A 27,483-nucleotide genomic window follows, 5' to 3' on the forward strand; every position below is an offset into this window, starting at 1 on the left:
ACGCTTGATTCCTGTCAGCCGGCATCTCCGTCGACGTAAGGACCCATAAGTTACGAGACTCACTGCTGTGAGCACCGGGCAGCTACTGCCGCTTGGTGTCCGTCGTTCAACCAGTGTATAGGTACAGCATAATGAGCCACCTCCGCTGTCATCATCCTCAGTAGCGAGATCTTTCCCCCCTCGGTGGGCATCCTGAAGAGCGGCAACAGGCTTTTGACGTGATATGTTCGTGTTGACAGCATGAACGAGATCGAAGATCCACGCAAAGCATTGCAAGCACTGTGGTCATCTCGCAGCTACATGTAGAGGAGGGAGGCACGAAGGAGCCCAGGAGCTTTAACCTCGAATCATCAACACCAGCACTACGAGCACGCAACAGCAAGAGAGCGTCATGGAGCAATGACGTGCTGCCTTTCAAGACCAGTTGTAAACCGCGCCTCAAGAACGTCCTTAGTAGCATGCGCAATACTGTAATCGTCTTCAGAGCTAGTGCATTCACATTTCACGAATGACACCGCAAGTTACGACCCGAAAAGGGGCTCGCGACGAAACGACTTAGTCCGCAAGCTGTCGCCCTTGAATCGTTAGACTAAGATCGACTGAAACGACTTGGACGTTGTCCCTCCCCCAGCGCTACCCTTCACAACCAATCCCGGTGGCGGCGGGGCTTCTTCCCTAGCAGCAGCATGCACCAAGTCCGCATCCGTCCATTTCGACTTCCACGTTGAAGTCGCGTGTGGTGCCAGGGCGAATGGGCTGTCGCATAGACACGCCATATTCGTGTGCGCCACACCGGTCTCAAAAACATGTTCAAAAAGCTCCATTCAAAGCGCGCGCGCACATCGGCAGCAGCGAGCGAGCGAGAGGTTCCGCCCTTCCGCGTCTCTCCGCGTCCTCCCCGACCTCCGCCTCCCTCCCGCTCGACGCTCCTCGAGCCCGCCCCAAGCCGTAACGCGCAAGCTTCGACCCCCGCCAGACATGCACGCCGCCTCCAGCCTGGACGGCAGCGACCCGCCGGCCTCCGCCTCGGCGTCGGACGAGGCCGAGCTCAAGTTCGTGGCCGAGCGCGCGGACGACGCGGGCCCGGACGCCTTCCCGCAGAACGAGGAGTGCGTGGCCATCCTCACCATGAAGTGCGGCGAGCCGCTCATGGCCGTGCGCAAGAAGCTGCACGACGAGATCCCGATCCCGTTCATCCCGGACGAGGGCTTCGGCGTGTTCCAGAGCAAGGTGGAGCGCCACTACACCAAGCTCGGGCCCAACTACGTGCAGGAGCGGCGCGCCATCTACCTCAAGCCCAGCAGCAACGCCACCCAGTCCAAGTACGTGCAGCTCACCAAGGAGAACTTCGACCCGCTGCTGCGCGTGCGCTGGAAGGTGGCGCGCAGCATGAAGGTGGAGCTCAAGTACGAGGTCTTCTGCTACTTTGTGGACATCACCACCAAGAAGGAGAAGAAGCGGCTCAGCATGAAGATGTTCCAGCAGCAACAGCAGCAGCAGCAGCAGCAGCTCGCGGACGGCGTCGAGGCCATCGTGGCCAACGGCGCCTCTGCGGCCACGGCGTCGCCTAACCCGTCCTTCTTAGCGTTTGGCCAGCCGGGATCGGCTGGCTTTCCGCTCATCCAAAGCTACGCCGACATGTCTATTGACGGCTCGCTTACGCCCGGCAGTAGTGCTACCAAGACCACCGTCGTAAGGACGGGGGTGAGTCACAAGAACGGAGTGCGCGACGAAGCCATTCAGAGCAGCGACCGTCCTAGGAAAGTGGCGCGTGGAAAGCAGGCGGCTGCTACTGCTGCGGCAGCCGAGCAACTGCAGCTGGACGGAACCGCCGAGGACGCAGTGTTCCACACGATCCCGTTCCGGATCAACGGGTTCGTGGTACCGTTGGAGGTGGACATTATGGCTCTCAAGCGAAGTCTTGGGTTAATACAGCCGTCCTCCGACGCGCCTGGCAGCCTCGATCCCACCTCGCATTTATAATAGGATACGCAGCACGGGACACCACCCCACCGGCAAGCGATGACGGACGGAACTGGGGAGTTGAAGCAGGATCAGCCAGTAAGTAAACATGTAATGCATGGTGGACAACGAAGACTGCAAGCAGGTAGGCTGTCGAACTAGCAGTACTAGTGTCAGGTAGTGGTCAGAGTTGTATGATCTACAATCAGCCAAATGGTTTAGTTGCTGAAGTTTGTTACATATCGAAGGCGTCGAGTCTCACTCGTGTGACTTCAAACCTCTGAACATTGGCAACCGTCGGCATTTGACCGACTTGACATCGATATTCAGGCTTGGCTCGGCAGACATTGATAGCGGTCGAGCGAAATTGTGTCAGCCAGTCCCGAAGATACATCACGATTGCATATTGCCGATATGAATATGTACCACTCGCAGTCCGGGGAGATGCTTCAGAGTTCTCGTCTTGGCCGCCGTGACCTTGCAAATGCTTCCGGAGTTGCAAACGATTCGCAACACCATCATCGCGTGCCTGCCTGTCTAGCACTTTAGTGTATATGGATCGGGACTGGCAAGTCTAAGTGGACACCGGGCTTTACCATATTGAATGACCCGAATCTACGATATTAGGCGAATCAAACGCGTATAAACTCGTAGCAATCGGCGCCTGTGCACAGGACAAACTAAAACATAACAGTAAGTAAAGTTGAGTAAGTATAAGTAAGTAATAAGTAGATATCGAAGTGGTCAAACAAGCGCAATGTCGACGGCCACCATCGAGCTGCCGCCTCGGGATCACCGGGGAGGTGATCTCGTATGCACTGTTGCCGCTGTCCACGGCACTGGGAGTTGGCGGCCGACATAACCACAACAACATAAACATTCAAAACTGCTACCACCTGTTCAAGCAGATGTGCTGCAAATTCGTTTGCTTCTGCGAGAAAGTGTCCACAGGGTGTTCCAGATGAGTGTATTCGCAAACCCGATCAGCGTATCAATATAAGATCCAGTCCACATATAATAAAGTACTAGCCAAGCGCTAGACATTGATAGCACTGCGATTCCTGTGGATACTCGTAAAACATGTAGACAGCAATTTATGCCAGAGAGGCGGAAGCTGGTATACGCGTCGCGGCGAGCAACAGGTCGAAGAGTCGATAACAGCGGGCTTAGTGGAGCGGATAAACAACGAGATACGGAACCCGGGACATTCCAAAGGCGCAAGTGCAATTGTGTTTTGACCTTGAAGGACCAGGGTAATAATAGCCTGGAACATGTGTTTCGCTGATACCAAAAGTCTTGCTGCCACAATGCTGGATGTGAGGGCCACAGGGCTCGCTAGAGGCACAATACTGATCCAGCATTGATATACGTTACTCTTCCAAGCTCTTAAAGGTACAACGCAGTGCGTATATTGCGCGCATTTCGCGCGCTCCCATCTAAGTCTTCATCATGCCATTCGCGTTTCCACTACGCCCTCGACGTACCAGGATACACAAGTTTGTTTGTAAGATCGTCGTTACGGATGTATCCAAGTCAGAAGTACGCAGAGTAGGAAGAGGAAGCACTAACCAAGACGACTGAGATCTATTTGCGGGTTTCGTAACACGGCGAAGGAACCTGGCGCCTCCGTAATTTTGCCTCTAAACCAACAGCAGGTTTAGGGGTAAAATTCACAGTGATATCGGTGGCGAGTGCACTACAGATACTGGAATGTTAAACATCGAAAGTATTTTGCTGAACAACTAGCGTTTTGTATCACGAAAGACTATCGTGGCTCGACATGCGAGGCAGTTCATTGGATTTAGCCACACTGCTAACAGTCTGGCTTACATTAAGACAAACTTCAGCAACAATGAAAACCGGTGATGGTAAGAGCCACGACCAGATTTAAACTGAGTAAAATCAGTTTAAACCTACCCAAAAGCCAAGTTGAAGTGCAGTAATATCATCTTACGGAGGTCTAAAATCTGATACAAAAAATGAACCTTGATGTTTCGATACCCTACCGAATCCGCATAGTTGTCGCACTTCAAGCAGAACCCGTGGAGGGGGTTAACTTAACCTGTCGGCTATTTATAATTCATATTGAATCCATACATGGGTGCAAAACAGATTAAGATTCTCCTCCTTGCAGCGCCTTCGTCTCGGAGGCTAGGAATGACTGGCCCACAACCTGCGTACGCGGCCCCCCGCTCACCCTCTACCTCCGCGAGTGAATCTTCGCGGCACCACAACCGTCAGCTCTCGCGGTATTTTTCGCGGCGTTTATGTCTTGCGGTACAAAGCGTGAAATATCCGCCAAACTCGCTGATACGTATTCCCGAGCCCCAGCCCTACATAACTTACGTACGACACATCAACAGCCAGTGCTTGAGACCAGAGGAGGAGGGGGAGAGAATCGAGCAGCTCCGCTCCGTCGTCGTCGACTGCATTCCCCTCGTCGCGCGCTCCGGACGAGAGCATGCAAGCCCCCACGCCGCCCGGTGCGCTCCCCCCTCAGCCGTGCGCTCGTTGCCCGCCGTAGACTGACCTCCCTCTCTCTCTCTCTCTGCAGGCTCGGCGGATGGCGCGTCGCCCGTCCGCGCGCACAGCAGCAAGAAGCCGTCGCCCGCCGACTTCATGTTCGGCGCCACGCTGGGCGAAGGCGCCTACGCCCGCGTGCGTGCAGTTGGTCTGTGGATGGGCGGGTGCAGGGAGAGGGTGCTGACGTGGACGTTGCTGGTGTTCAGGTGGTGCACGCGCGCATGAAGGACACGGGCGTGGAGTACGCGGTCAAGATCATGGAGAAGCGCTTCATCCGCAAGGAGAAGAAGGTCAAGTTCGTCATGATGGAGCGCAAGGTCTTCTCCAAGATCTCGCACGACCGCGTGGTCAAGCTCTTCTTCACCTTCCAGGTACGGCGGGCGCTGTGCTGCACAGCAGTTGGCTGCAGTGTTGTTGTTGCAAAGTCTTTTTATTTTATTTTATTTGTTGTTGTGACGTTTTACTGACGGTGGTGGTGCTTTGCTGCTGCAGGACAACAGCTACTTGTACATGGTGATGGAGCTGTGCCGCGGCGGCGAGCTGCTTGATGTGATCACGTACGTGGCTGGTCGTCGTCACGGTGATTTTTGTGGAAGAAAACTGACCTCTGACTGGACTGCGTGCTTTAATTTGTGGTTAGTAAGCACCAGAAGGCGCAGGCCGCCGCGGGGTACACGGACCGCGCGTGCTCGCTGGAGCTCACGCGGTTCTACATTGCCGAGGTGGTGGTGGCGCTCGAGTACCTGCACAAGAACGGCGTGATCCACCGCGATCTTAAGCCCGAGAACATTCTTCTTAGCGACGATGGCCACATCAAGGTGACCGATTTCGGTACCGCCAAGGACGAAACGGAGGAGAGCCGCCACAACACGTTCTGCGGTACGGCGGAGTACGTGTCGCCAGAGGTGCTGCGTGACCAGGAGGCGTCTCGTGGCTGCGACCTGTGGGCTGTGGCGTGCATGGTGTTCCAGATGCTTGTGGGCCGACCCATGTTCCGCGCCGAGAACGAGTACCTCACTTTCCAGCAGATTTTGAACCACCCCGCCGAGGACTTTGCGTACCCGCCAGGATTCCCGCCCGTCGCGAAGGATCTGATTGACCGCATTCTCCTGCAGGAGCCGAGTGAACGTCTTGGTGCTGGCTCGGACGAGGAAGGAAATGGATACAACGCGCTGAAGGCGCACCCGTTCTTCGAAGGAGTGGACTGGGACTCGGTTGGGTACACCCAGGCGCCGTACATGCCGGAGATCGGCCGGCTGCCGCCTACTGAATACGTAAGTTGGTTTCGTGTTCTGTGGAATACTAGCGATGGTTGCATGCACGATAGTGATGCGTTTGCTGTTGATGTTTGTAGGATGGCGCGACCGAGGACTGGCTGTTCGCCGGTGTTGCGACGGAGCTGCAGGTTTCGTCGGGACTTGCGCTGGACCCCCCGCCTTCTCCGTGCGTGCCGTGCTGTGCCCTATCGTGAAGGCTTGAAGGAAGAACTTGTCATGCTCACACGCGCCTGGTTCTGTCTCTGTCATTCTGCAGGGCGGAGCACGTTAACGTAGTGGAAGTGGCCCGCCAGAAGGCAGCAATACCGCAGGCAATGCGGCGTACGAGCTCGCTTTGGAACCGATTCCTTCTGGATGACGAGCTGATTAAGATGGGCGGGCTCATTAGCAAGCGCAAAGGGCTTTTCTCCAAGAAGCGACAAGTGCGTCGGCCTGTAAAACGGGATATGTATGCGACGCGATGTGTGGATACTAAGTTCCTTTTTCCCGTGTTTTGCTCTTGTTTTGCTCGCAGTTGATTCTGACATCGAAGCCCCGATTGATCTACATTGACCCCATTAGAATGAAGCAAAAGGGAGAGATCCCATGGTCCGACAACCTCTACGTGAATTCAAAGAGCGCGACCGCCTTTGACGTCGTGACGGTAAGCGATCCGTCCACCAAAATTCCACAAGCCCTAGACCAGCGACTGACGACTGCGATCGATGTTTTGTTTTCTTCTTTCTCTCTAGCCGAACCGGGTGTACCATCTGAACGACCTCGTCAACGGGTCGAAGAAGTGGATCGAGGCCATCAACGCGGCGCTGGTGCGTCGGATGTAACGACCGATCCCGCTCGAACCCTCTTGCCTACAGTAATGCTTTGCGAAAATGGATTACGTGTTGAGTAGACAGCAAACCCGCACTGTTCCATTCTCCAAACCAAAATCACACCACCAAAACGCAAAAAACATACTGTGCACCACACCACAACAATACAAAATGCAACACCAACTCGTGCATAGATAGATAAACGATTCTCCGTGCCGAAACGAATCTGCATTGATCGATCAACAAAGAGCGGCGGAGCCCCCTAGACTACAGTAGCGTGGCCATCGCGAGCACTTTACTCGTCGTCCTCGTCGTCGGCGTTGCCGGCGTCGTGGATGTTGAAGTAGCGCAGCTCGTACGTGTTCTTGTCCGAGGCGATGACGTGCAGGTAGTCGCGCAGCTGCTGCTTCTTCAGGTACTTCTTGGTCAGGTACTTGAGGTAGCGCTTGCTGAAGGGCGGCACGGCCACCACCTGCAGCTTGGTCTTCTCGCGCGTGATCTTCACGGCCTCGCCCAGCACGCCCGTCTTGCCGCCCACCTTGATGCGGTCGTGCAGGAACTTCTCGAACGAGGCGGGGTCCAGCACGTGGTCGTCCACGGGGATCGTGCAGTCGATCGTGAACTTGAGCAGCTGCTTCTTGCTGACCTTCTTTCCCTTGTGCTGCAGGGGGTTCATTTAACGGCAAATTAGCACTTCGGAACCACACGTGACAATAGTTATTGTCCGTGGGCGAGTGGCTAAGTGTTGCGTAATCTGTTGCATCGTCCTCTTCTTCTCTCCCCTCTCGCTTAAAACAGTGTTATATGTTCCCGTCAAGTGGTTGTGCGGCGACCGACTCGACGAGGAGTCGTTCGCCCACAGAGAAGGGAACTCTGTTTGTTTGCCCGAGCAGAGAAGGAGGACTCTGCAGCTTAGCAACTCAACCACTCGCCGCTCGGAGAACCGGCAAGGCGCGGGAACTTACAGCAGGAGCCATGATGTCTAGGTGAGTGAACTGCGGAGTCGTTCGGAGAATGGCGGCGACAGCGTAAAGCGAGAGGGCGGCTGCCCCGCGTGATTGGCTGGAATCCGGCAGCGCCAAACCACTGGCTCGGAGCCGCTTGGTGTGTGCCCCCTAGCCCCGTCGCGCGGTGATTGGCGGAAAATGATGACTTGCGTCGCTGTAGAGGGAGGAGCGAGCTCTTGTACAGGGAGATGCAAGCGGTTGGTCCCGTGCCATTGCTACGCCTGTGCGCGCGGGCCGGACGAGCGCCATCTTGTATCTGGTAGACTCCAAGAAAACCTTAAAGTGATTCAAGGTGCGACTCGGAGGCTGCGATAACACTAGTCTAACCGTGTGCAAAATTGACTAACGTTGGGACTATTGCCTGCTCCAGATGCGTTACATTGCTGCTTACCTGCTTGCCGTCCTGGGTGGCCACGAGCACCCCACTGAGCACGACGTCGTGCGCATCCTGCACTCGTGCGGCGTGGAGACCGACGAGGCCCGCGTGGCCGCCGTGGTCAAGGCCATGGAGGGCAAGAGCGTCGAGGAGGTGATCGCGGCCGGCAACGGCAAGCTTGCCTCGTTCGGCTCGGCTGCTGCCGCCCCCGCCGCCGCTGGTGCCGCCGCTGCTGGTGGCGAGGCCGCCAAGGAGGAGGAGAAGGCCGTCGAGGAGGAAGAGGAGGTCGACATGGGCGGAGGCATGGACATGTTCGGCGGAGACGAGGACTACTAAGCTTGTCCGCCCTCTGTCGTTCGTTCGGATCAACCTTTGTCAACTTGTGCCGGTCTGGCTGAGTGAGCGCATTGTCCGATCTACCAGAGTAACACATCTAATCAATGGGACACTTTGTTAGGGGATCTCCATCACAAGAGTTTAAGCTAGTGCTAACCGGTGGTTATGGTAGTGCTAAACGATGTGTGGTGCAGGAGGTTGCAGTCTTTTTCGCCAAGAACTTGGTACTACTGGATGCTGCACTTGGGGTTCTGCGCGGCGCGGATGTCGGGCGTCTTGACGTCCGGGTCGTGCTGCTCGTGGTTGACGATCTGCGCCTTGAGCACGGGCGCCTCCACCTCCAGGTCCGTTTTGGTGAGGGAGACGCCGGCCAGGTCGGCCGCCACCTGGCGGAAGGTCGTGTTCACCTGGTCGCCGGTCTTGGCGGACACGAAGAAGCTCTTGAGGTCGTTCTCCTCCGTGAACTGCTTGTGCTTGGCCACTTTGACGGCGCGCAGGTGGTTCAGGTCCGCTGCCGCGACGCAACACCAGAGGAAAAAAAATTAGAGACAAGTTGCAAGTTGCACTGGGAAGTGAGGCAACACGCACTCTTGTTGCCGACGAGCGCCACGTACGGCATGCGCTCGTCGTCGAAGGTGCGGCGCACCAGGCGGTACCAGTCCTCGAGGTTCTGGAAGCTCTCGTAGTTGGTGATGTCGTACACCAGCAGCACGCCCTGTTGGCACCACGAGTTACCACCATGTCGCCACTCACGCCTCGATGCTCGACAGCGCACCTGGGCCCCATAAATATAATTCTTGAGCATCTTGCCGCCGATGCTCTGGCCACCGATGTCCCAAATCTGCAGCGTCACCTGCGTGTCACCTGTGCAAATGCAAAGCTGGACACGTCAGGTGGAGATATCATGTTATCTTCTCAGCGCCAAAGTGACGGGGATTTCTTCACCTGGCAGCGCCATGCGCTTGAGGAAGAAGTCCAGGCCGATCGTCTGCTTGTACGTCGTGGAGAAGTTGTCCTCCGTGTGGCGCATCGCGATGGACGTCTTGCCCACGGCGCCGTCCCCCAGGATGATCACCTGCGCACCACGTCGCCATTGGTCAGGTGGCCCATCCACCTCTCGTGTGTGGGCTCAGTCTCACCTTGTACTGGAGCTGCTGTGGCTCCGAGTCGCTGTCCGTCTCCTTCGACATGCCGCTTATATCTTGGAGCAATGTTGCAATAGCACCTTATCCTTATCCTTCAAGATCGCGTCGTTTCGCGAGCTTAGGTGCACCATCAAACTGCGCGGTTAAAGTTTGAAAAGGATTCCTGGACAATGACAACGCAGCGATGGACAAATTTACAGCAATAGCAATGGACACAAGCTATCGTGAAACTATCACTCAGCTTGTTCTTGGAGAGGTTGGTCGATTCCTAGAGATGGAGGCGAAATCCTCGCTTTTGAGGTAAACGACAGCTTCTGGTCTTCATTTTCATTTTCCCCATGGACATCCTAACGCGGCAAGAAAAGACCCAATATGGATACGTAGATCCATCCTCTTGGCATCACAAGAAGCACGGGTCCGGTGGCTTCTGTACGAAGATGGGGAACTTCTACGCTCGTTGTAACCTTTTTCGATGCTTGCAATGGATGCTTGCCAATTGCGACGAACCACTGTCCACCGATGAAGTTGATAATCTCTTATCTTGCGGACACTTACCCAACGTCATTTGGTTCCACGAGAACCGGTTTGAAGAATGCACCACTACAGCCATGGACCAGGCTTCACGCAAAGGTTATCTGAACAATGTCAAGTGGCTCCAAGATAATCGTTCCGAAGGCTGCACCACTGCGGCGATGGATGATGCGGCAACAAACGGCCACCTCGAAGTCGTCAAGTTCCTGCACGAAAACCGCTCGGAGGGTTGCACCACCGCAGCGATGGATGGCGCGGCAAGCAGCGGTCACCTCGACGTTGTCAAGTTCCTGCATGAAAATCGCTCTGAAGGCTGCACCACTACTGCTATGGATGATGCGGTGGCCAATAACCGAGCGAATGTAGCCCGATGGCTGCATGAAAACCGCTCGGAAGGTTGTTCTACAGCGGCCATGGATACTGTCGCGGGGCGGGGATATCTCGCCGCGGTCAAGTGGCTGCATGACAACAGAACGGAAGGGTGTAGCTCCGCAGCCATGATCAACACTGCGTCGAAAGGATGCTTGGATGTCGTCAAGTATCTGCACACGGAGGTTGCTCAACCAGCCGCCAACGCTGCAATCGCTGCCGCCGCGGAAAACGGCCATCTTCAGGTTGTGGAGTACCTTCATGAGAATCGAATGGAGCCTTGCGCTGCCGACGCCATTCTACGCGCCAAAAAGAACAAACACACTGCAGTTGTCAAGTACCTGCTCAAGCACGACGAGTGCCACGCAGCACACGAGGCGGAGAACGCGAAGATTTTAGGTGAAGAAAGATTTTCCACGGCACGGAAGGCGTGGCGCATCATTTGTCTCGTACTGTTGGCATTCCGGTTGCTCCCGCTAATGTTGATAACCTGCTCCAATCTGGGGAGTTGGCGTCGAGTGGCTGAAGCGAAGGTTCGCACTGAACTGGAAGAGCGCATTCGTGCCGAGGAGGAAGCAAGCATTCGTACCAGCGAGCAAGCGAGAATCCGGACGGAAGTGGCAGCGAGTATCGGTGCGGAAGGGAAAAAGGCTCAGGACGAGAAGCAAGCAAGCATTCGCGCCGAGCAGCAAGAGATGCGGGACCGAATTCGCACGGAGATCCAAGAGGAGGTCGAGAGGAAGATGCGTGCCGAGATTCGAGCTGAACTGCTTGGAGGACTCGAAGCAAGTCTAACCACCCGTTTGCTGGTGTGTGGCCAACATGGACTTATTGTTTGCTGCAGAAGAAGAGGAAGACGAACTTCGCCACAGCCAAAACAAAATGTCTTTTTCTTGAGATAGCCTTGGTTGCGTAGACTTTACTACCGATACAGACAGCCTTTTCCCATTCGATAAACTAACGCTTTGGCTTGCGTAGTTGTTTCACAAGAAAAACAGTCGAGCACAGAGTCCTAGGGAGAATTTCCTGGGTGTTTCATCCCGATAGTCGGAGGTTTTCATGATATTGTCCGAGGTACAAACCAAAGAGGGTCGAGAATGAAAGAAGCCAGTAGACCTAGGAAGAGAACTGTTCTAGGTGCTTCACTTTCGTTTTGGAGATTACTTACTTGGTATGTCTGCTTCGCCGCCCGACGAGTGTTATGAGTACTTTTGTCGTGAACCGACCACCTGGCATCAGCAGAAACATGATGCCAACGATTTCTGCAAGCGGATGAAGAGCTACTACGCTAACCACGGCAATCTTGATCGCTTGAAATGGCTGCAAGACAATTGCGACGCAGGTTCAGACGAGGTGATGGATGGCGCGGCGACAAATGGCCACCTCGCGGTGGTCAAGTGGCTGCATGAAGTTCTCTCCGTGGATTCCGCGGCGATGCGCAACTCTGCAAATACTTCTACCAGGTTGTGGAGATTCGACGGCTGGAACGGTAGCGACTCGGCAGCGAAATGTACTACTGCCGCGATGGACGGTGCGGCGATGAACGGCCATCTCAATGTAGTGAAGTGGCTGCACAAGAACCGAACGGAAGGATGCACGACGTCAGCGATGGACGAAGCTGCATGCAACGGCCACTTCAGCGTGGTTCTGTGGCTGCACTGCAATCGTAAAGAAGGCTGCACTACCGCAGCAATTGATGGTGCTGCGAGCAACGGGTATTTGCAAGTTGTGGAGTGGCTGCACAAAACTCGCTCGGAAGGGTGCACCGATGTGGCGATGATCAACTCCGCGTCAAAAGGGTTCTTGGAAATTGTGAAGTACCTGCACGTCAACCTTAGCCAAGCAGCTTCTAACGCTGCAATCGTTGCAGCCGCACGCAATGGCCACCTTCCCGTTGTGCAGTATCTGCAAGAAAATCACTCGGAACGCTACACGGCGGACCCCATCGCCATCGCAAAGGAGAATGGGCACGGCACCATTGTCGAATTCCTTCTCGAGCACGAGGGATGCCGCCGTGCGTACGAAGAAGGACGGTTCATGCTTGATGCTGAAGAAAGCGGGGAAGCGGTCTATTTAGACGCTACTACTCAAACACTCGACGGTGATGCTGTTGGTGGTGGTGATACGACCAATACAGCATTGAAGTTGTCTGCAGATATGGCCGATGCTACTGCTCGCGCAGAACTTGAGGCTCGACTTCGTATCGAGGTGGAAGCAAGCATTCGTGCTGAGGGAGAGGCGAGAATCCGAGCTGAGGTGGAGGCAACTATTCGAGCTGAGCAGGAGGAGGCCATTCTGCGTGCCAAGATTCGAGCTGAAATCCAGGACGAGGTGGGGGAGAAGATGCGAGCTGAAATCCGAGCCGAGTTGCTCGCTCAAAAGAAGGCGCAACCGTGCACGATCTGCTTCGGCAAAATCGACGACCCCATCACGATCACGTGCAGCCATACTTTTTGCGTCGGTTGTCTGGCCAAGTGGCGCTGCGGAGGGCACGAATTCTGCCCCATGTGCCGATCGAGTCTCGAGTGAACGGTATCAAGGAAGAGTTCTCCGCAGACAGCTTTACATTTTTTCCATAGGTTTTGGTACCGATTCCGCGCTTGCATAGTCCATTTTGATTCTGCACAACGTCTTTTGAAGATCGCGTCGCTTCATTCCGAGAGGGCTGAGTGCAGATGCTGGGCCACCGCTTTCTACTTGTATCCGTTGTGTCCGCCCTTGGGCTCTTTCAAAATGTTTCGGGGACCTTTAGTACTGTATTTGCGACCCCACCACCCATCAAGATGGCCAACAGCAACCCCGTACTCGAAATGGTGATCGACGGCACCCCCATGAGGCTTATACTCACTACAGGTACTTCCTGACGTCAATGAAACATGATCTAGCAAAATTAGGTTAATGCCGATCGTGGTGGTGCGTAGATCTGGATGGTGTCGTGGTGTGCGAAGACGCGAACACGCCACGTCGCGAGTGGCTTATGACTGATTCGGAGTTCGGTGGGTAGAGTGACTCGCTTATGGCTGAATATTTGCCTCTCACCAGTAAAATGTTTCCCAGACAATGCTCGAAAGCGATTGCGTTACGAGTTGCACTGGGTTTCACCACAAGTCAGGGAGCACGAGGTGCAAGTCCCGGCGCTGGCCTTCAGCGGACGCATCGCTGTTGGATTCTTCAAGCAGGACAGCCAACAAATGCGGATGGCCGCAGTGGCGTACTATCTGGGCAGCTTGGGCGCCAACGGCTTCATTGGCGCTGGTTTCGTATTCCACCCAGGCCAGTCTTCAGTTTGGGAAGCGGTTCAAGAAGCAACGACAGACTACCACGGCTACATGTATCATGGCCATGACCGCTCGGAGAAGAGAGGGGCGGTGCATATCGACCCAAGTGGGGTAAAACTAGCTGAAACCAGCGTCATTACAGAAGATTTCGACCGTGACAACTACATCTGGAGCGAACCGTTCGTATCACTTGGTGACGACAGCGATGGTGTCACACATGCACAAGGGATCTCGTTCATGAGTATGGCGAAGCCTAACTATTGAGATTAGACAAGTTATCTGCGCTAATTTGGCGTTGTTGTGGGTTTCTTTCCGTGACCAATAGTTCACGAAGCGCGTTTTATTTGCAGCCTGCGATCGGATAGTGGCAACGAAGCTGTAGGTAGTCTTGCTTCCGAGGCGAGTGCACAGTCCGTCCTGCTTTTCGGCGAGTTTTCAAGTTCTTGGGACGTTGTCGTGGACTTTAATGTTCCATGTCTTGAGCTTCCGAAGGAATTCTATGACTCCGTACGTTCCATTCGCTGCTGATCTGTACAGATTAAAAAACCTAACTAACTTCGCTGTAGTTGGCAGGGGGGATTGGACTTCAACTCGATTCCAGACTCGGTCTCTCAGAAATCGCCGCCCCAGCCACCGCTCTTCCTGATCTGCTGTTTTCTTTGTCATTCAATGGCCCTCAGATCACTCTACCACTGCAGGCACTAGTTCTACCAGAGCTGTCGTCGTCGTCGTTGTCAAGCGATGTAAATTCCACCAAAATCTGCATCCAGCGCTCTGGGTCCATGGTGCAAAGGGGAACTGCCGCCTACGCTGCAGCAACCACCTCCGCAGCGGAAGTCGCGCGTCTACAGCGATTGCATGGAGCGACGGGGATTCCCGTGTACAACATGATCGACTCGCCTATCATTTTTGGCGCGATGGTCCTGAATGCATTGGGATCTGTAGTGTTTGATGGCGTCACAAAGCGAACGGGTGTTCTAAAGCGGATGCTAAATTCCCCGCCGGACAATGCTAGTCAACAAAGTGCTATCTCCTGCTTGCAGCCGCCGCTGTGTAAGGGCCAACAAGAGTACAGCAGGCACTGGAACACTTGTCAAGGTACGACTCAATTCCCATTCGGTTGCATTTGATAACACTTACTTCTTGGATCTACAGACCCGGACTGCTCTCAGTATTACTTTCACAGGCTGGATGAAGATACAAAAGAGTGTGTGATTGTACGTACACATGCCATGGATAATTTCAGTCGTTGTTGTGGCTTAACTACATACTTACAGCTCGTCGTTCTAGGACTCAAACTGGACGGTGATGCTAGCTGTGACGATAACGGTTTTCGTCATTGCTGAACTCTTCTTTTCCCTTTCACTGCGAAGTCTCGTTCGTCAGTCCCAGCAACGGAGACAAACGATTTCTAGTTGATACCGTTAGGGGATCGCGAATCGCTCGGAAGGCTGCAGCTCGGCAGCGGTAGAGAAGGCGGCGCCAAACGGGCACATGGAAGGGTCAAGTAGATGCACGCAGTACTGTATCAACCGCTGTCGAATGCAGCGACGCATGCTAGTGCAACCCGTGGTCACTTGAAGGTTGCCAAATATCTCGAGAGAATAAAGCTGAAAGATGCTCGGCCGATGCCATTCTCACTGCGAATAAAAACGGCCAAACGGCTGTCGTGATAGCTTTACTCAAGTGTGAAGAGTGTCGGTGAGCATCGAACGTTGCATCTCAAGATTGCAAGCCGAAAGGAACCTCCATGTGGAACTGGAAGTTATTTTGCTAGGAATGAGCACCCAGCAATCCGATCATGTTATATTTTTTTTGTCAACTTGTTATCGAACGCTTCTCCTTCTTACTTCACCAACATGTTTTGGAGAGCTCTCAGCCACGTCAGTGTGGGCTACGAAGAATCGTGCCGGGGAAGGAATTTGCGGAGACATCCAGAGCGCGTACAGCACAAAGTAATGGATAACGCTGCATGCCACGGGCAAGTTGTACGCTGGGTGCGCCACTACTGCGACGTCGAGTGCACACCAACGCAAGTGGATGACGCTGCACGCTGTCACCATTTTGAAGTTGTGAAGTTCGACCACAAGAATCGCTACAAAGGGTGCACCCCGGCAACGATTCAGCATATAGTCGAGTGGATGAGCAAATATCGCAATGAAGGGTACACCGCAGTAGCTATGGACGGCGCCGCAGGTGATAGAAATCTGGAAATGACGAAGTTGCTCCATGCCGGACCTTGCTGCAGGAAATCGGTCCGAGGGATGTAGTCCTCATGCGCTACTGCGTGCCACGTCGCGGGGCCCCAGTATTTCCGTACTCAAATACCTTCAAAGGAGTTTTAACCGAATGCAGCAATTGCCGCGTGCGTTAAGACGGCGAGCGCTGCACCGGTGCGGTATATCCACGACAACCATTGCGAGCTGAATAGCTCAGCCGACGCCGTCATCCAAGCGAAAAAGTGTGTCGAAACTACATTGATAACCTTTTTTGCATGTGCTCCACATCAAACATCGGCGGCCCATCGACTACAGATTTCTCAGTAGTCTTCTGATACATTACGGGCGCATAGTTGTCACTCACCTCTCGATAGAGGTGAGTGACAGCGATGTGAAGAGAGAGGCCCTCCCTCTTCACATTGCTTCCCGTCCGTCAGCTACGCCTTCCCTGGATTTGCCATACTCGATAGAGAAATATTGACAAGCAGTTTCAGCACCTTCATGGTTCCTCACCTTCACTTTTGCACGGAAGAGATCACATGGATATCTTCACGTCAGAAGAGAAAATCGAGTATGGGTCGGTGGAGCCGTCCACTTGGCATCACAAGAAGCATGGTTCCGATGGCTTTTGCACGGAAATGAAGAGCTACTACGCCACCTTCAACAATCTGCGACGTTTGCGATGGATGATCGCCAATTGCGACGAACCACTGACCACCGATGCAATGGACTGTGCAGCAGCAAGCGGACACTTGCACAATGTCATTTGGTTTCACAACAAACGGTTCGAAGGATGCACCACAGCAGCGATGGATCGCGCTGCAAGCAGAGGCTTGATCTCTATTGTCAAGTGGCTTCATGTGCATCGGTCTGAGGGCTGCACCACCGCAGCACTGGATGGTGCGGCAACAATCGGCCACTTCGAAGTCGTCAAGTTCCTGCACGAAAACCGTCCCGAAGGCTGCACTACTGCAGCGATGGATAGAGCCGCCAGCAATGGCCACTTACACGTCGTTAAGTTCCTGCATGAAAATCGCTTTGAAGGCTGCACCACTGCTGCTATGGATGGTGCGGTGGCCAATAGCCACGTAGATATGGTGCGATGGCTGCATGAAAACCGCTCGGAAGGTTGTTCGACTGCGGCAATGGACAATGCGGCAGGACAGAACTATCTTGCAGCCGTCAAGTGGTTGAATGACAAGCGAGAGGAAGGCTGTAGCCCTGCTGCGCTGACCAATGCTGCGTCGAAAGGATACCTGGATGTCGTCAAGTATCTACACACTGAGGTTGGCCAGCCAGCTACGGACGCTGCAATCACCGCCGCCGCGGAAAACGATCATCTTCAGGTTGTGGAATACCTACACGAAAATCGCGGCGGAGATTGTACAGCGGATACTATCAATCAAGCGAAGACGGACTATCCGCAAATTGATGGCGAGTGGCAGCAAGTTCACGACGAGGAGGAGGGTTTGGACGACCTTGCGTGAAAAGGATGGTGAGGCTCCGCATTTTAGCGTCGACGTCGGCAGCATCCAAGTTGGTATTTGAATATGGCAAAACTAAAATCAAAACAGTTTTATATGTTTCATCTCGAACGTAGCTTGTGCCAACACTCGAGCCAAAATTTTTATGAATTCGACTACCTGTAGAGCTGCAGTGTCAACAGACTGGATAGTCGACAAGCTTACCGCCTTGATGAGGTGCAGCGCGACTACTATATTGGGGAACGCAGTCGCGGAAGGGAGCTTTTCGAATACCTCACATGAATAGCACTTTCAAGAAACTCACTTCTAGAAAGGTAAAGATACAACACACGATCTTGGTCATCGCTTGTCATTGCTGCCTTAACGTTAGGTTTATGTCTTAACTTTTCCAAGAAACCTCTCACCGCTTCATTTTCACTTTTTCGGTCTACTAAAAGAGCCCCCGAGCGATGCCGACATTGTCCCCCCAAGAAATACTCCGCTACGGAGAAGTCGACCCGTCTTCGTGGCATCAACGCCATCACCAGCCGGGCAACTTGTGCAAGAGAGTCAAAGAATATTACTGCAGCCACGGCCACTTGGAGCGTCTCCAGTGACTGCACGCAAACTGCAAGGCGGAACTAATCACGAAGGCGATGAATGCTGCTGCCAGGAATGGCAGACTGAATTGTGTCCAATGGCTCCACACGAATAGCTACGCCGGCTGCACTTCGGCAGCGATGGATGTCGCTGCTAATACTGGACGGCTACATGTTGTGAAGTGGTTGAACGAGAACCGCTCTGAAGGATGTACCGCCGCGGCAATGAACGGCGCTGCGAGGAATGGCCATCTCGCTGTTGTCATGTGGCTGACCCAAAATCGTCGAGAAGGATTGTCAAGCCCACCTCTGGCCTGCTGAGCAAGCAAGCCAGAGCGATGCGGCGCAAAGACTCTGGCTTGCTTGCTAGCGGCCAGAGGCTTGAAGTTCCTGTGGCAGCTACCCGAGAGGGTCAGCCGTCACAGTGAACATGGATTTTGTAGGAAAAACATGAAAAAGAAACATAGAACATGCATTTAGTAGAAAAGAAATGAAAAGAAAACAAAAAGACGCAGGGTAGCACATAGTCAAGGAAAACCCCAGAAATACGCAGAGAGCCCTGTGCTCGCGTAGGAGCACAGCGAGGCATGCATGTTAGGCTAGCAGTAGCAATTCAGTATTAAATAAACCGTCTACCCCGCACATCGACCACAACTACCGCGCTTCTCGACAGGACCAACACTCGCACCCACTTCAACGACAAACACTCTTCGGGCCCAACGCGACATCTGGTAGCACTTGCGGGGGGAAGGCTCGCTGCTGCACGGCACTCAAGGGGAGGCTTTTTCACTATGAGGTGTATGTGTCACGTCAGCGTGACCAACCCAGCTGTTGGGAGACTTTGGTACATTAATAGGGCAACCTATTATTGTACGCTGACCGTGGGAAATAACTGGAGGGCAGCCGTGGTGCAAATTTGTTTTGCATCTGGCCCCGGTGACAGCCCATTTGCCAAAGTAGTTACTGTTCTCAAAAGACTGCACCGCACATAAATCGAGCACTATAAGTCTCGAAGCCGGTTAGTCAGTTTTTGTTCTTGGTAGCCCGGCACAGCAAAATTTGGCGAAGCGAAGACCAGGACGACAACCGTCACCGCTCGACCTCTCACGCGTCATCGACCTCTCACGTGTCATCGACCTCTTCAAAGGCATCGAAGAAGTCCAAGACCTCCCACAGCGCATAACTCGGCCAATTTTAGGAAGTAGCATAGGCTATTTTCTTTAACAGGTTTTCTCTTTTACTTTCTTTTAGTCAGTGCCCCTAAAAGTAGATTGCTCCCACCGGTATCAAGTTTCAAGGGTGAACACTCAAAGTACGAAGTTTTCGCGTGTTCAAGATGGCGGATCCGGCCCAACTAATGCATAGTATGTTGGCGGCCATGGAGAAGCAGACAGAATTGATCGACGAGCTGCGCAAGTCAAGGCAGCTGTCGCAACTAAAGCTGGATGGGATAAAAATGCCCAGCTACGGGGGAACACTCAAGGAATCGTTCCAACTATACCGGGAGCAGGTGGAGCAGTACTTTTTAGCTAAGGGCATAGACTGGAAGGATAGTAAGTTGAGTAGACGCATTTTGGCTGTGTTAGCGGGATCGCTGAAGTATGGAGCCGCGCAGTGGTACATCGTCAAGAAGGACGATGTGAAGAGTGTGGAAGACTTCTTTTTGAAGCTGGAGGAAGAGTTCGTGCCTCTGGATCTGCAAGAACGTCTTCGGGACCAGATGAATGACTTGAAGGAGCGTCAGTGTCGAGACTTGCCCGATTATATCGGCAAGTTCAGGCACTTGATTACTCAAGTCAAGGAGATGAGCGAACTGGACAAGATCATGTATTTCTTGCGTGGTCTGCCGTCAAGTATTCGGGAGGAAGTCCAGTATCGCAGGAGTGCAACGTTGACCGACGCTATTACCGTAGCGCTCGACTATGACCGGTCTCACGCGCATCGTGGACGCTCGGATGGAGCACGCGACAGACCGAGGTACCGATCGTACGACAACAGACGATCGAAGAGCAACAACGATGGACCAGTGCCGATGGAGATCGACAACGTAAGGGTACCGTCGAAGGAGGAATGCATGCGCCGAAACCTGTGTTTCCGGTGCGGGAGTAGCGCCCATCGGGCTCGTCAATGTCCGATACAGCCGCAGCAGACACAAATGGCTAAGCGGAATGCGCCGAAGTACAACAACTCGGGCAGTAATCAAGGGCGTAAGCCGAGGATGAACATGGTCCTCGAGGATGACGAACAGGTTGATACTGTCGTCATGGATCGCGTGACTATGAGTGTGGCTGACATCCAGGAACAAGCGGATGAGTTACAGGCATTCATGGACAAGGCACGTGTACAAGTGGAAGAGACTGTCACTGCAGCGTCAGAAATGACGGAAGATGCTGGCTCGTGTGGACTACAGCCAGTTGAAGAACCGAGTTTGCATGCGATGCAACCGGAATTGGAGTCTGGTGTGTGCGGATCGCCGCCAGAGCAGGAAGCTGAGTTGCATGAGAAGCAGCCAGTGAAGTTGGTTCAGCAAGGATCGCAACCAACAAGTACAACGGAGACCTTGAAGGTGAACGCAGTGAAGTCCGAACGTACGAGTAACCTTTTCATCAGGAAGGGTCGCATCAATGGCAGAGATGTCCGAATTCTGTTGGACACGGGTGCAAGCACGAACATGATTATGCCAGGTTTGGCTAGTAATATGCTTCTGTCAAGACGACTTCAAGCTCAGCGCTTTGATGGCACGTTGACACCGGCGACGGATGTCAAACACGTGGAAGCGCCAGTGAGCATGGATGGGTACTTCTTTCCAGCGATCGAGTTCGTGGAATGGAAGTTGCCGGAGTCGCACGACGTCATTTTGGGGAAACCGTGGTTTAAGGACTACAACCCTCAAGTGGATTGGCAAAAGGAGGAGGTTGTCATACCTGACCGGATGCAATTCATCGACGTCGATGCACCGTCGTTCTCGCACAACTTGAAGGAAGGCGAGTATGAGCAGGTGTTTCGGGTAAAGATACAACTTGTGCTCGAAGTGGAAGGAATTCCAGAACCGATCTTCAACGTAGTCGGTAAGGAGTTCAAGGACGTGTTTCCGGAGCAATTACCAGACGGATTGCCTCCGATGCGTGAAGTCAACTTTGAAGTGACGTTGAAGAAGGGGGCTCAACCAAGCTCTCGTGCACCGTTCCGCATGTCGAAGATGGAACAGGATGCTTTCGAAGAATTTGTCAAAGACAAGTTGAAGAAAGGATGGATTGAAGTGTCGAACTCGCCGTGGGTTTCGAACATCTTCGCTATCCCGAAGAAGGACCCAGTAACAGGTCAAATGCCGAAAAGGGCTGAATGGTTGCGTAGCGGCAATTTGAAGATTCCGTTGCGTTGGGTGTTCGACTACCGCTATCTCAACAGCGCGACTGTCATTGCCAAGATCCCGTTGCCATTAATCGAGGAGTTGTTCGATAAGATGGTAGGTTGTGTCATCTACACGTTGATCGACCTTGCGCAGGGATATCATCAAATGCTGGTGGTGAAGTCAAGTCGTCCGTACACTGCGTTTCGAACACACAAGGAAACGTATCAGTGGTGTGTAGCACCCATGGGAATGGCTGGAATGCCAGGGACATGGTCTAGGCTCATGCACAAGCTGTTCGACAAGTACGAATTTGTCGTCGTGTATCTCGATGACATCTGCGTCTTCTCGAAGGGTATGGAGGAGCATGTGGAGCATCTGCGTGCAGTTTGTATGGTACTGCGTCGCGAGAAGCTTTTTGCGCACATGGCAAAGTGTTCGTTTGGTCAGTCCGAAGTGGCTTTCCTAGGACATGTTGTCTCGCAGGCAGGAGTAAGCGTTGATCCGCGTAAAACGGAAGCGATAGCCAAGTATCCGACTCCGACGAATCGAAAGGAGTTGTTGAGTTTCTTGGGTTTGGCAGGATATTATCGCAGATTTATCTGTGATTTTGCCGAGATTGCTCGTCCGTTGAGGGATTTGACGAAGGGAGATGCGCCATGGAATTGGACGAAGCCTGTGGAAGACGCGTATTTGCATCTCAAGCTCGCACTTCAGCAAGCGCCTACGCTGAAGTTGCCGGACTTTGAGCGACCGTTTATCGTGACGACGGACGCGTCAGGACATTGTATTGGTGGAGTTCTGTCACAGAAGTATGATGGAGCAGATCATCCGATTGCCTTCTATTCGAAGAAGTTGGATAAACATGAGCGTGGATGGCCTACGCATGAGAAGGAGCTACTAGCTATCAAAGTGGCTACGGAGAAGTGGAGACACTATCTGCATGGACGCCCATTCGACGTCTACACGGATAACGCAGCGTGTTCGTGGATGTTGCATCACCCACGAGTGTCACCAAAGATGGCTCGCTTTTTGACGCACTTTTCGCAATACACGTTTACTTTGCATCATGTGCGAGGTAAGATGAACGTTGTAGCGGATGCGCTCTCACGGCCTCCACCGGATGGACTGAAAGACGAAGAGGAGAAAGAAGCACCTCTTCCGGATGTGACGTATACGGTTCATGACTGCGACGACGAATGCGCGAAGAATGCCGCACCAGTTCATGACCACCGTATTAAGTCTGCAGTGTTGCGCAACTTGTCAACAGATGATACTCACCTGTTACTCGACGATGTCGACTTACGGGGGGAGGGTCGCCCGATTGGCGTAGCACAGCAGCAAGTCAACAGCGTCGACTATCATTTTGTAAGTCCGCACTTGGCCCCTGAGACGAAAAGAGCGTTTCAGGAAGGATACGAATCAGACCCTGCTTTCAAGCAACAGTGGTCTAATGGAGCTGGAAAGGAGAAGTTCGTCAAGCACAATGGGCTTCTGTTTTTCAAACAGACGAAAGGCGAAACTGTCTACCGACTTTGTGTGCCGAAGGTAAAAGAGCTTCGCACAAATGTCATGATCGAATTTCATGATGGAAAGACGTCCGCGCATCCTGGAAGTCGACGTACGTACCTGAAAGCAGCGCAATGGTACTACTAGCCGACTATGGACCGCGACGTAAGGGAATACGTTCGCACATGTGAGACTTGTGCACGATGGAAGTCCAGTAGCCAGAAGAAAAAAAGACTACTGATGCCGATACCAGTGCCAAAGGAATGCTGGGAAGTGGTGTCAATGGATTTCATCACGGGTTTGCCAGTGTCGGAAGGGTTTGATGCAATACTAGTTGCAGTGGACAAGTTGTCCAAGCGAGCGAAGTATGCACCAACGTATTCGACAGCTGACGCGAAGGACACGGCTAAAGTGTTCTTTGATGCAGTTGTTCGGCATCACGGATTGCCGAAGGTCATCATCAGCGATCGCGACTCGAAGTTCATCTCGGACTTTTGGAAGTCATTGATGAAGTTGATGGGTATCAAACTCAGCATGACAACTGCGCACCGAGCTCAGGCAGATGGCCAGACAGAGCGCCAGAACCTCGTGCTCGAAGATGCATTGAGATGCATGATCTCGTATCACGGTGACGATTGGGTTAAGCACCTAGGGACTATCGAATATGCGCATTCGACCCTCGTCAACGCGTCTACGAAGTTCGCGCCATTCGAACTTGACACAGGACGTAAGGTGTCAAACATTGTGGCAGAGGAGATGAAAGACCTGCTGCAATCGGAGAATGATGTGACGCTCGCGGAGTTCGCGAAGAACTTTGCGAAGGAGCGACAGGAGATCGTAGAACATGCTCAGAATAATTTGGAAGAAGCTCAAGCAAGACAATAGGAGTACTACGATCGCAAGCGCAGACAAGTTGTCTTTAAAAGAGGTGACTTAGTGCTACTCGACACGAAGAACTTACCGCTGAAAACCGTAAACAAGAACACGGAATTGAAGAAAGCGAAATTAGCGGCTAAGAAGGTTGGACCGTTCGTGATTGAACATATGGTGAACGACAACGTGGCGAAGTTGATACTTCCGCGCACGAAGAAACGTCTTAATCCGACATTCAACGTGGAGTTACTGACCCATTACCAAACGAATCGTGAGGATTTTCCGAATCGACCGATTCCGAAGGCTGTACCTCTAATCTTGGACGAGGACACTGGAGAAGAACTCTACATTGTGGAGAAGCTGCTCAAGAAACGAACTAGACGTCGCAAACGTCAATGGCTCGTGAAGTGGCATGGGTTGACGGAGCATGAGGCAACCTGGGAAGCGAAGCGCAGATCAAGCACGTTTCGCATTGGCGTCAACTCCTGGATGAGTATCGACTCCGCCAACGCGAAGTCAACCAGGGGGAGATGTCAGGCCCACCTCTGGCCTGCTGAGCAAGCAAGCCAGAGCGATGCGGCGCAAAGGCTCTGGCTTGCTTGCTAGCGGCCAGAGGCTTGAAGTTCCTGTGGCAGCTACCCGAGAGGGTCAGCCGTCACAGTGAACATGGATTTTGTAGGAAAAACATGAAAAAGAAACATAGAACATGCATTTAGTAGAAAAGAAATGAAAAGAAAACAAAAAGACGCAGGGTAGCACATAGTCAAGGAAAACCCCAGAAATACGCAGAGAGCCCTGTGCTCGCGTAGGAGCACAGCGAGGCATGCATGTTAGGCTAGCAGTAGCAATTCAGTATTAAATAAACCGTCTACCCCGCACATCGACCACAACTACCGCGCTTCTCGACAGGACCAACACTCGCACCCACTTCAACGACAAACACTCTTCGGGCCCAACGCGACAAGGATGCACCCCCGCGGCAATGGATGACGCAGCGAGGAATGGACACCTGGAAGTCGTCACGTGGATCCACGAGAACTATCGCGGGCTGGCCAACTCGGAACTTAAGGGCAAAGCGCCTAGTAGTGGCTGGAACAATGTTGCCCAGTGGCTTTTTCTGAGCCATCGCAAGGCTTGCACTACCGAGGCCATGGATGGACCTGCCACGAATGGACATTTGGAGATTGTCAAGTGGCTGCATCACCATCGATCCGAAGGCTGCACGATCGCAGCAATGGATGGCGCTGCGAGGAACGGATACCTGGACGTTGTCAAGTGGCTGCACCACAACCGCTCCGAAGGATGCAGCACGGCGGCGATCGATGGCGCCGTGAGCAATAGCCACGCCGATATTGTTCACTGGCTCTACAACACTGGTTTGAACGGTGCACGACGGCCGCGATGGGCACGGTGGCTGCCCAAGGCCAACTGGACGCGGTGAAATGGATCCACCAGAATTGCTCGGTCGGCTGCAGTGCCGCAGGGATGACCGAAGCAGCTTCGAAAGGATTTCTGGAAGTCGTGAAGTACTTCACACGAATGCTAACAGACGCATTCCAAGCGCTGCAATTGCTCAGCGGCGCAAAATGGCCATCTGCGAGCTGTGGAGTTTTTGCATGACAACTGGTCGGAGAAATGCCCGGGCGAGGCTGTTCTTGCTGCGGAGAAGAACGGACACAGCGACGTGGTTGAGTTCCTGCTGAAGCACGAAGAGTGCTACACAACTAGGACAGTGAGAGTCGCCGGATTAAGTAGCGTCACAAGCAGGATGAAGTTACGGGTGCTTGCATGTTTTAGCAGTAGGAGACGTTTGTGTCGCGTTTACATTAATTCATATGCAAAATACTTTGTTTTTAAAAGATTTAAAAATCTATAATTTGAGTCGTGGTTCTTAAGTTATTCCAAGGGATCTGAAGTTTTCTGAAGTTTTGGAGTACATCTTGACGGAATTGAAGACTGGTAGTCCAGGTATTCCCGGCAAGATCTCTTCCTGGCATACACTATTGAGGGCCTTTGTAAGAAAATAAAGGAACCTATCCTGGACGGCGTGGTAACTTAACCAATGGATGCACAAGAACTGTGATGCCGATTTTACCACCAACGCAATGGATAATGCTGCGAGCAGTGGCGACTTTGACATGGTGAAGTGACCGTACAAGAATCTCAAATGCGTTCAACACCAAACTCTGGATTCACCAAATTGAAAATGTGTATGTCAAAAGCCGAGCAGAAGATCACGGACGACGTCGTCTTGGGAAGGATGATACGAGAATGCACTGAGACATCGATAGTTGGAGGCGGTTTTGATATGTTTGGTAGCCCCAGTACTGCGCTAGTTTTCGAAAATGCATTCAAGATCGAATCGCATGGCAAACCCGTTCAAGGCTGGGTACATGTACTTCGAGCGCGTCGAGTATAAATTGGGACCACGGGATTCAATGATTTCCGTCCAAAGACCAAATGTCAGGGAGTTTGATACAAAAAAAAGTATGGCCAGGCGATCAAGAAATCAGGATCGATGCTATGTTGGTGAAATAAGGTTGATGTGGGCAGCACTCACTCACGTTCTGAGAAAATATGTAGATCCATTTGTGAACCGTGAGGGTATGTCGCCATCAGTGACGGACCACCCCCCTCTGCGCAAAAAATGCGGTTTTCCTTTCGTGCTGAAACACAATGTTCCTATGTATGTACGGTACCTATTGTATTTGGTGATTGTTATTCAGCAACTTCTTTCAGTTTACCAGGACCTCGTTGCGCGTTTTACACACGAAGACATGAGAAACAGGGGACGTTAAAAATAGAGGCTAGACGAGTTGATTTGCGTGGAATTCTTATCAACCATTGAATCCTCAGACTGTGAGAATAAAAATCAACAAGAAAATGATGATGTCAACGAGGCTCAAAACCCCTTGAATTTCTTCCTACCAACTTATCGATAATGCGGACGCTGTGGAACCAGGCGTCATCCGATGAAGGTGTAAGACCAAATTACTGGGGGAACTCCTCCTCGGGCGATGACAATTCAAGTGACAATTCAAGTAACGGCGAAAAATTCTACGATGGTACCAGTGAAGAATACCTCAGCGCCGATGAAAAACAAGCTGACGACGAGGAGATTCGAATGTGCAGAGCAAACCATTCGTCTACGTGGCACGACGAGAAACACGAGTCGAGGGGGAGGGGGTCTTTGCAGCATGATGATGGATTTCTATTGCAGTCATGGCAAACTCAACTCCGCCAATTGCCTGCACAGAAATTGTGGCATTTCACCCCAATGGACGACGCTTCGACCAACGGCCACCTTGATGTAGTGAAGTCACTTCACTGAAGTGGCTGCACACGAAGTGCTTTGGGGAATGTCTAGAGTTTAATTCGTCTGATAACTCGATTTAATTTCGTGTGCAACAGCAGCAATCCATGGAGCTGCTATGAACGGGCATCTAGGTGTCGTACTATTGCTGGCTCGAAACAGGGAAGAAGGGTGCACCTTGACAGCGCTAGATGATGCCGCAGCAAACGGCCATTTTGACGTCGCCCAATGGCGCTACAAAAACCGAGAAGAAGGCTGCTCCCCGGAAGCGATGAACGGTGCGTCATCTCCACGTAGTGCAGTGGCTGCATCAGTTTTCCATGTAGTGGGACTAGCAAGGCTGTGGACGCAAATCGCTCTCAGAAATATCCGTAACGTGCGTCACCGGATTCGATCCAGAATGACCTTCGCCAGTTCGACAACGCTATCATAAACACAAGCGAGAATTCCTGTATAACATGTCCAGATCTAGATACAAGTAACAACTTGTATCTAGATCTGGACAATGCCACAGTACTCGTACCTACTTAGTAGCAGGTCGAAGG

General features: G+C 52.7%; 8 protein-coding genes across 8 annotated transcripts; 6 read left to right on the forward strand and 2 right to left on the reverse strand.

Moving 5' to 3' along the window:
* Positions 1-978: 978 nt before the first annotated feature.
* IUM83_03148 (Alcohol dehydrogenase 2) lies at positions 979-1,983 on the forward strand (the record flags this gene model as incomplete). The annotated part of the gene is made up of 1 exon (XM_067927132.1): positions 979-1,983. One exon carries the CDS (start codon positions 979-981, stop codon positions 1,981-1,983), a length of 1,005 nt encoding a protein of 334 aa, XP_067791813.1.
* A 2,440-nt stretch (positions 1,984-4,423) lies between these two features.
* Positions 4,424-6,583, forward strand: IUM83_03149 (AGC/PDK1 protein kinase; the record flags this gene model as incomplete). The annotated part of the gene is made up of 9 exons (XM_067927133.1): positions 4,424-4,445; positions 4,517-4,620; positions 4,692-4,856; positions 4,978-5,042; positions 5,126-5,759; positions 5,840-5,928; positions 6,019-6,184; positions 6,277-6,405; positions 6,494-6,583. 9 exons carry the CDS (start codon positions 4,424-4,426, stop codon positions 6,581-6,583), a joined length of 1,464 nt encoding a protein of 487 aa, XP_067791919.1.
* Positions 6,584-6,866: 283 nt separating this feature from the next.
* IUM83_03150 (60S ribosomal protein L22) lies at positions 6,867-7,548 on the reverse strand (the record flags this gene model as incomplete). The annotated part of the gene is made up of 2 exons (XM_067927134.1): positions 6,867-7,232; positions 7,537-7,548. The coding sequence occupies 2 exons, from the start codon at positions 7,546-7,548 to the stop codon at positions 6,867-6,869; spliced, it is 378 nt and encodes a 125-aa protein (XP_067791978.1).
* A 168-nt stretch (positions 7,549-7,716) lies between these two features.
* On the forward strand, positions 7,717-8,007 carry IUM83_03151 (uncharacterized protein; the record flags this gene model as incomplete). Its single annotated transcript, XM_067927135.1, has 2 exons — positions 7,717-7,870; positions 7,949-8,007. The coding sequence occupies 2 exons, from the start codon at positions 7,717-7,719 to the stop codon at positions 8,005-8,007; spliced, it is 213 nt and encodes a 70-aa protein (XP_067791932.1).
* A 510-nt stretch (positions 8,008-8,517) lies between these two features.
* IUM83_03152 (Ras-related protein Rab-28) lies at positions 8,518-9,480 on the reverse strand (the record flags this gene model as incomplete). Its single annotated transcript, XM_067927136.1, has 5 exons — positions 8,518-8,801; positions 8,879-9,005; positions 9,066-9,154; positions 9,236-9,365; positions 9,430-9,480. The coding sequence occupies 5 exons, from the start codon at positions 9,478-9,480 to the stop codon at positions 8,518-8,520; spliced, it is 681 nt and encodes a 226-aa protein (XP_067791878.1).
* Positions 9,481-10,043: 563 nt separating this feature from the next.
* Positions 10,044-12,864, forward strand: IUM83_03153 (uncharacterized protein; the record flags this gene model as incomplete). The annotated part of the gene is made up of 2 exons (XM_067927137.1): positions 10,044-11,144; positions 11,575-12,864. 2 exons carry the CDS (start codon positions 10,044-10,046, stop codon positions 12,862-12,864), a joined length of 2,391 nt encoding a protein of 796 aa, XP_067791933.1.
* Positions 12,865-13,118: 254 nt separating this feature from the next.
* IUM83_03154 (erythrocyte membrane-associated malaria antigen-like) lies at positions 13,119-15,032 on the forward strand (the record flags this gene model as incomplete). The annotated part of the gene is made up of 7 exons (XM_067927138.1): positions 13,119-13,188; positions 13,257-13,331; positions 13,393-13,854; positions 13,939-14,120; positions 14,180-14,711; positions 14,769-14,830; positions 14,904-15,032. 7 exons carry the CDS (start codon positions 13,119-13,121, stop codon positions 15,030-15,032), a joined length of 1,512 nt encoding a protein of 503 aa, XP_067791721.1.
* A 9,575-nt stretch (positions 15,033-24,607) lies between these two features.
* Positions 24,608-25,066, forward strand: IUM83_03155 (uncharacterized protein; the record flags this gene model as incomplete). The annotated part of the gene is made up of 1 exon (XM_067927139.1): positions 24,608-25,066. One exon carries the CDS (start codon positions 24,608-24,610, stop codon positions 25,064-25,066), a length of 459 nt encoding a protein of 152 aa, XP_067791879.1.
* Between the last annotated feature and the right edge of the window lie 2,417 nt (positions 25,067-27,483).

This window comes from Phytophthora cinnamomi, assembly GCF_018691715.1.
Source record: "Phytophthora cinnamomi strain GKB4 chromosome Unknown Contig38, whole genome shotgun sequence".
Classification (NCBI taxonomy): Eukaryota; Oomycota; class Peronosporomycetes; order Peronosporales; family Peronosporaceae; genus Phytophthora; species Phytophthora cinnamomi.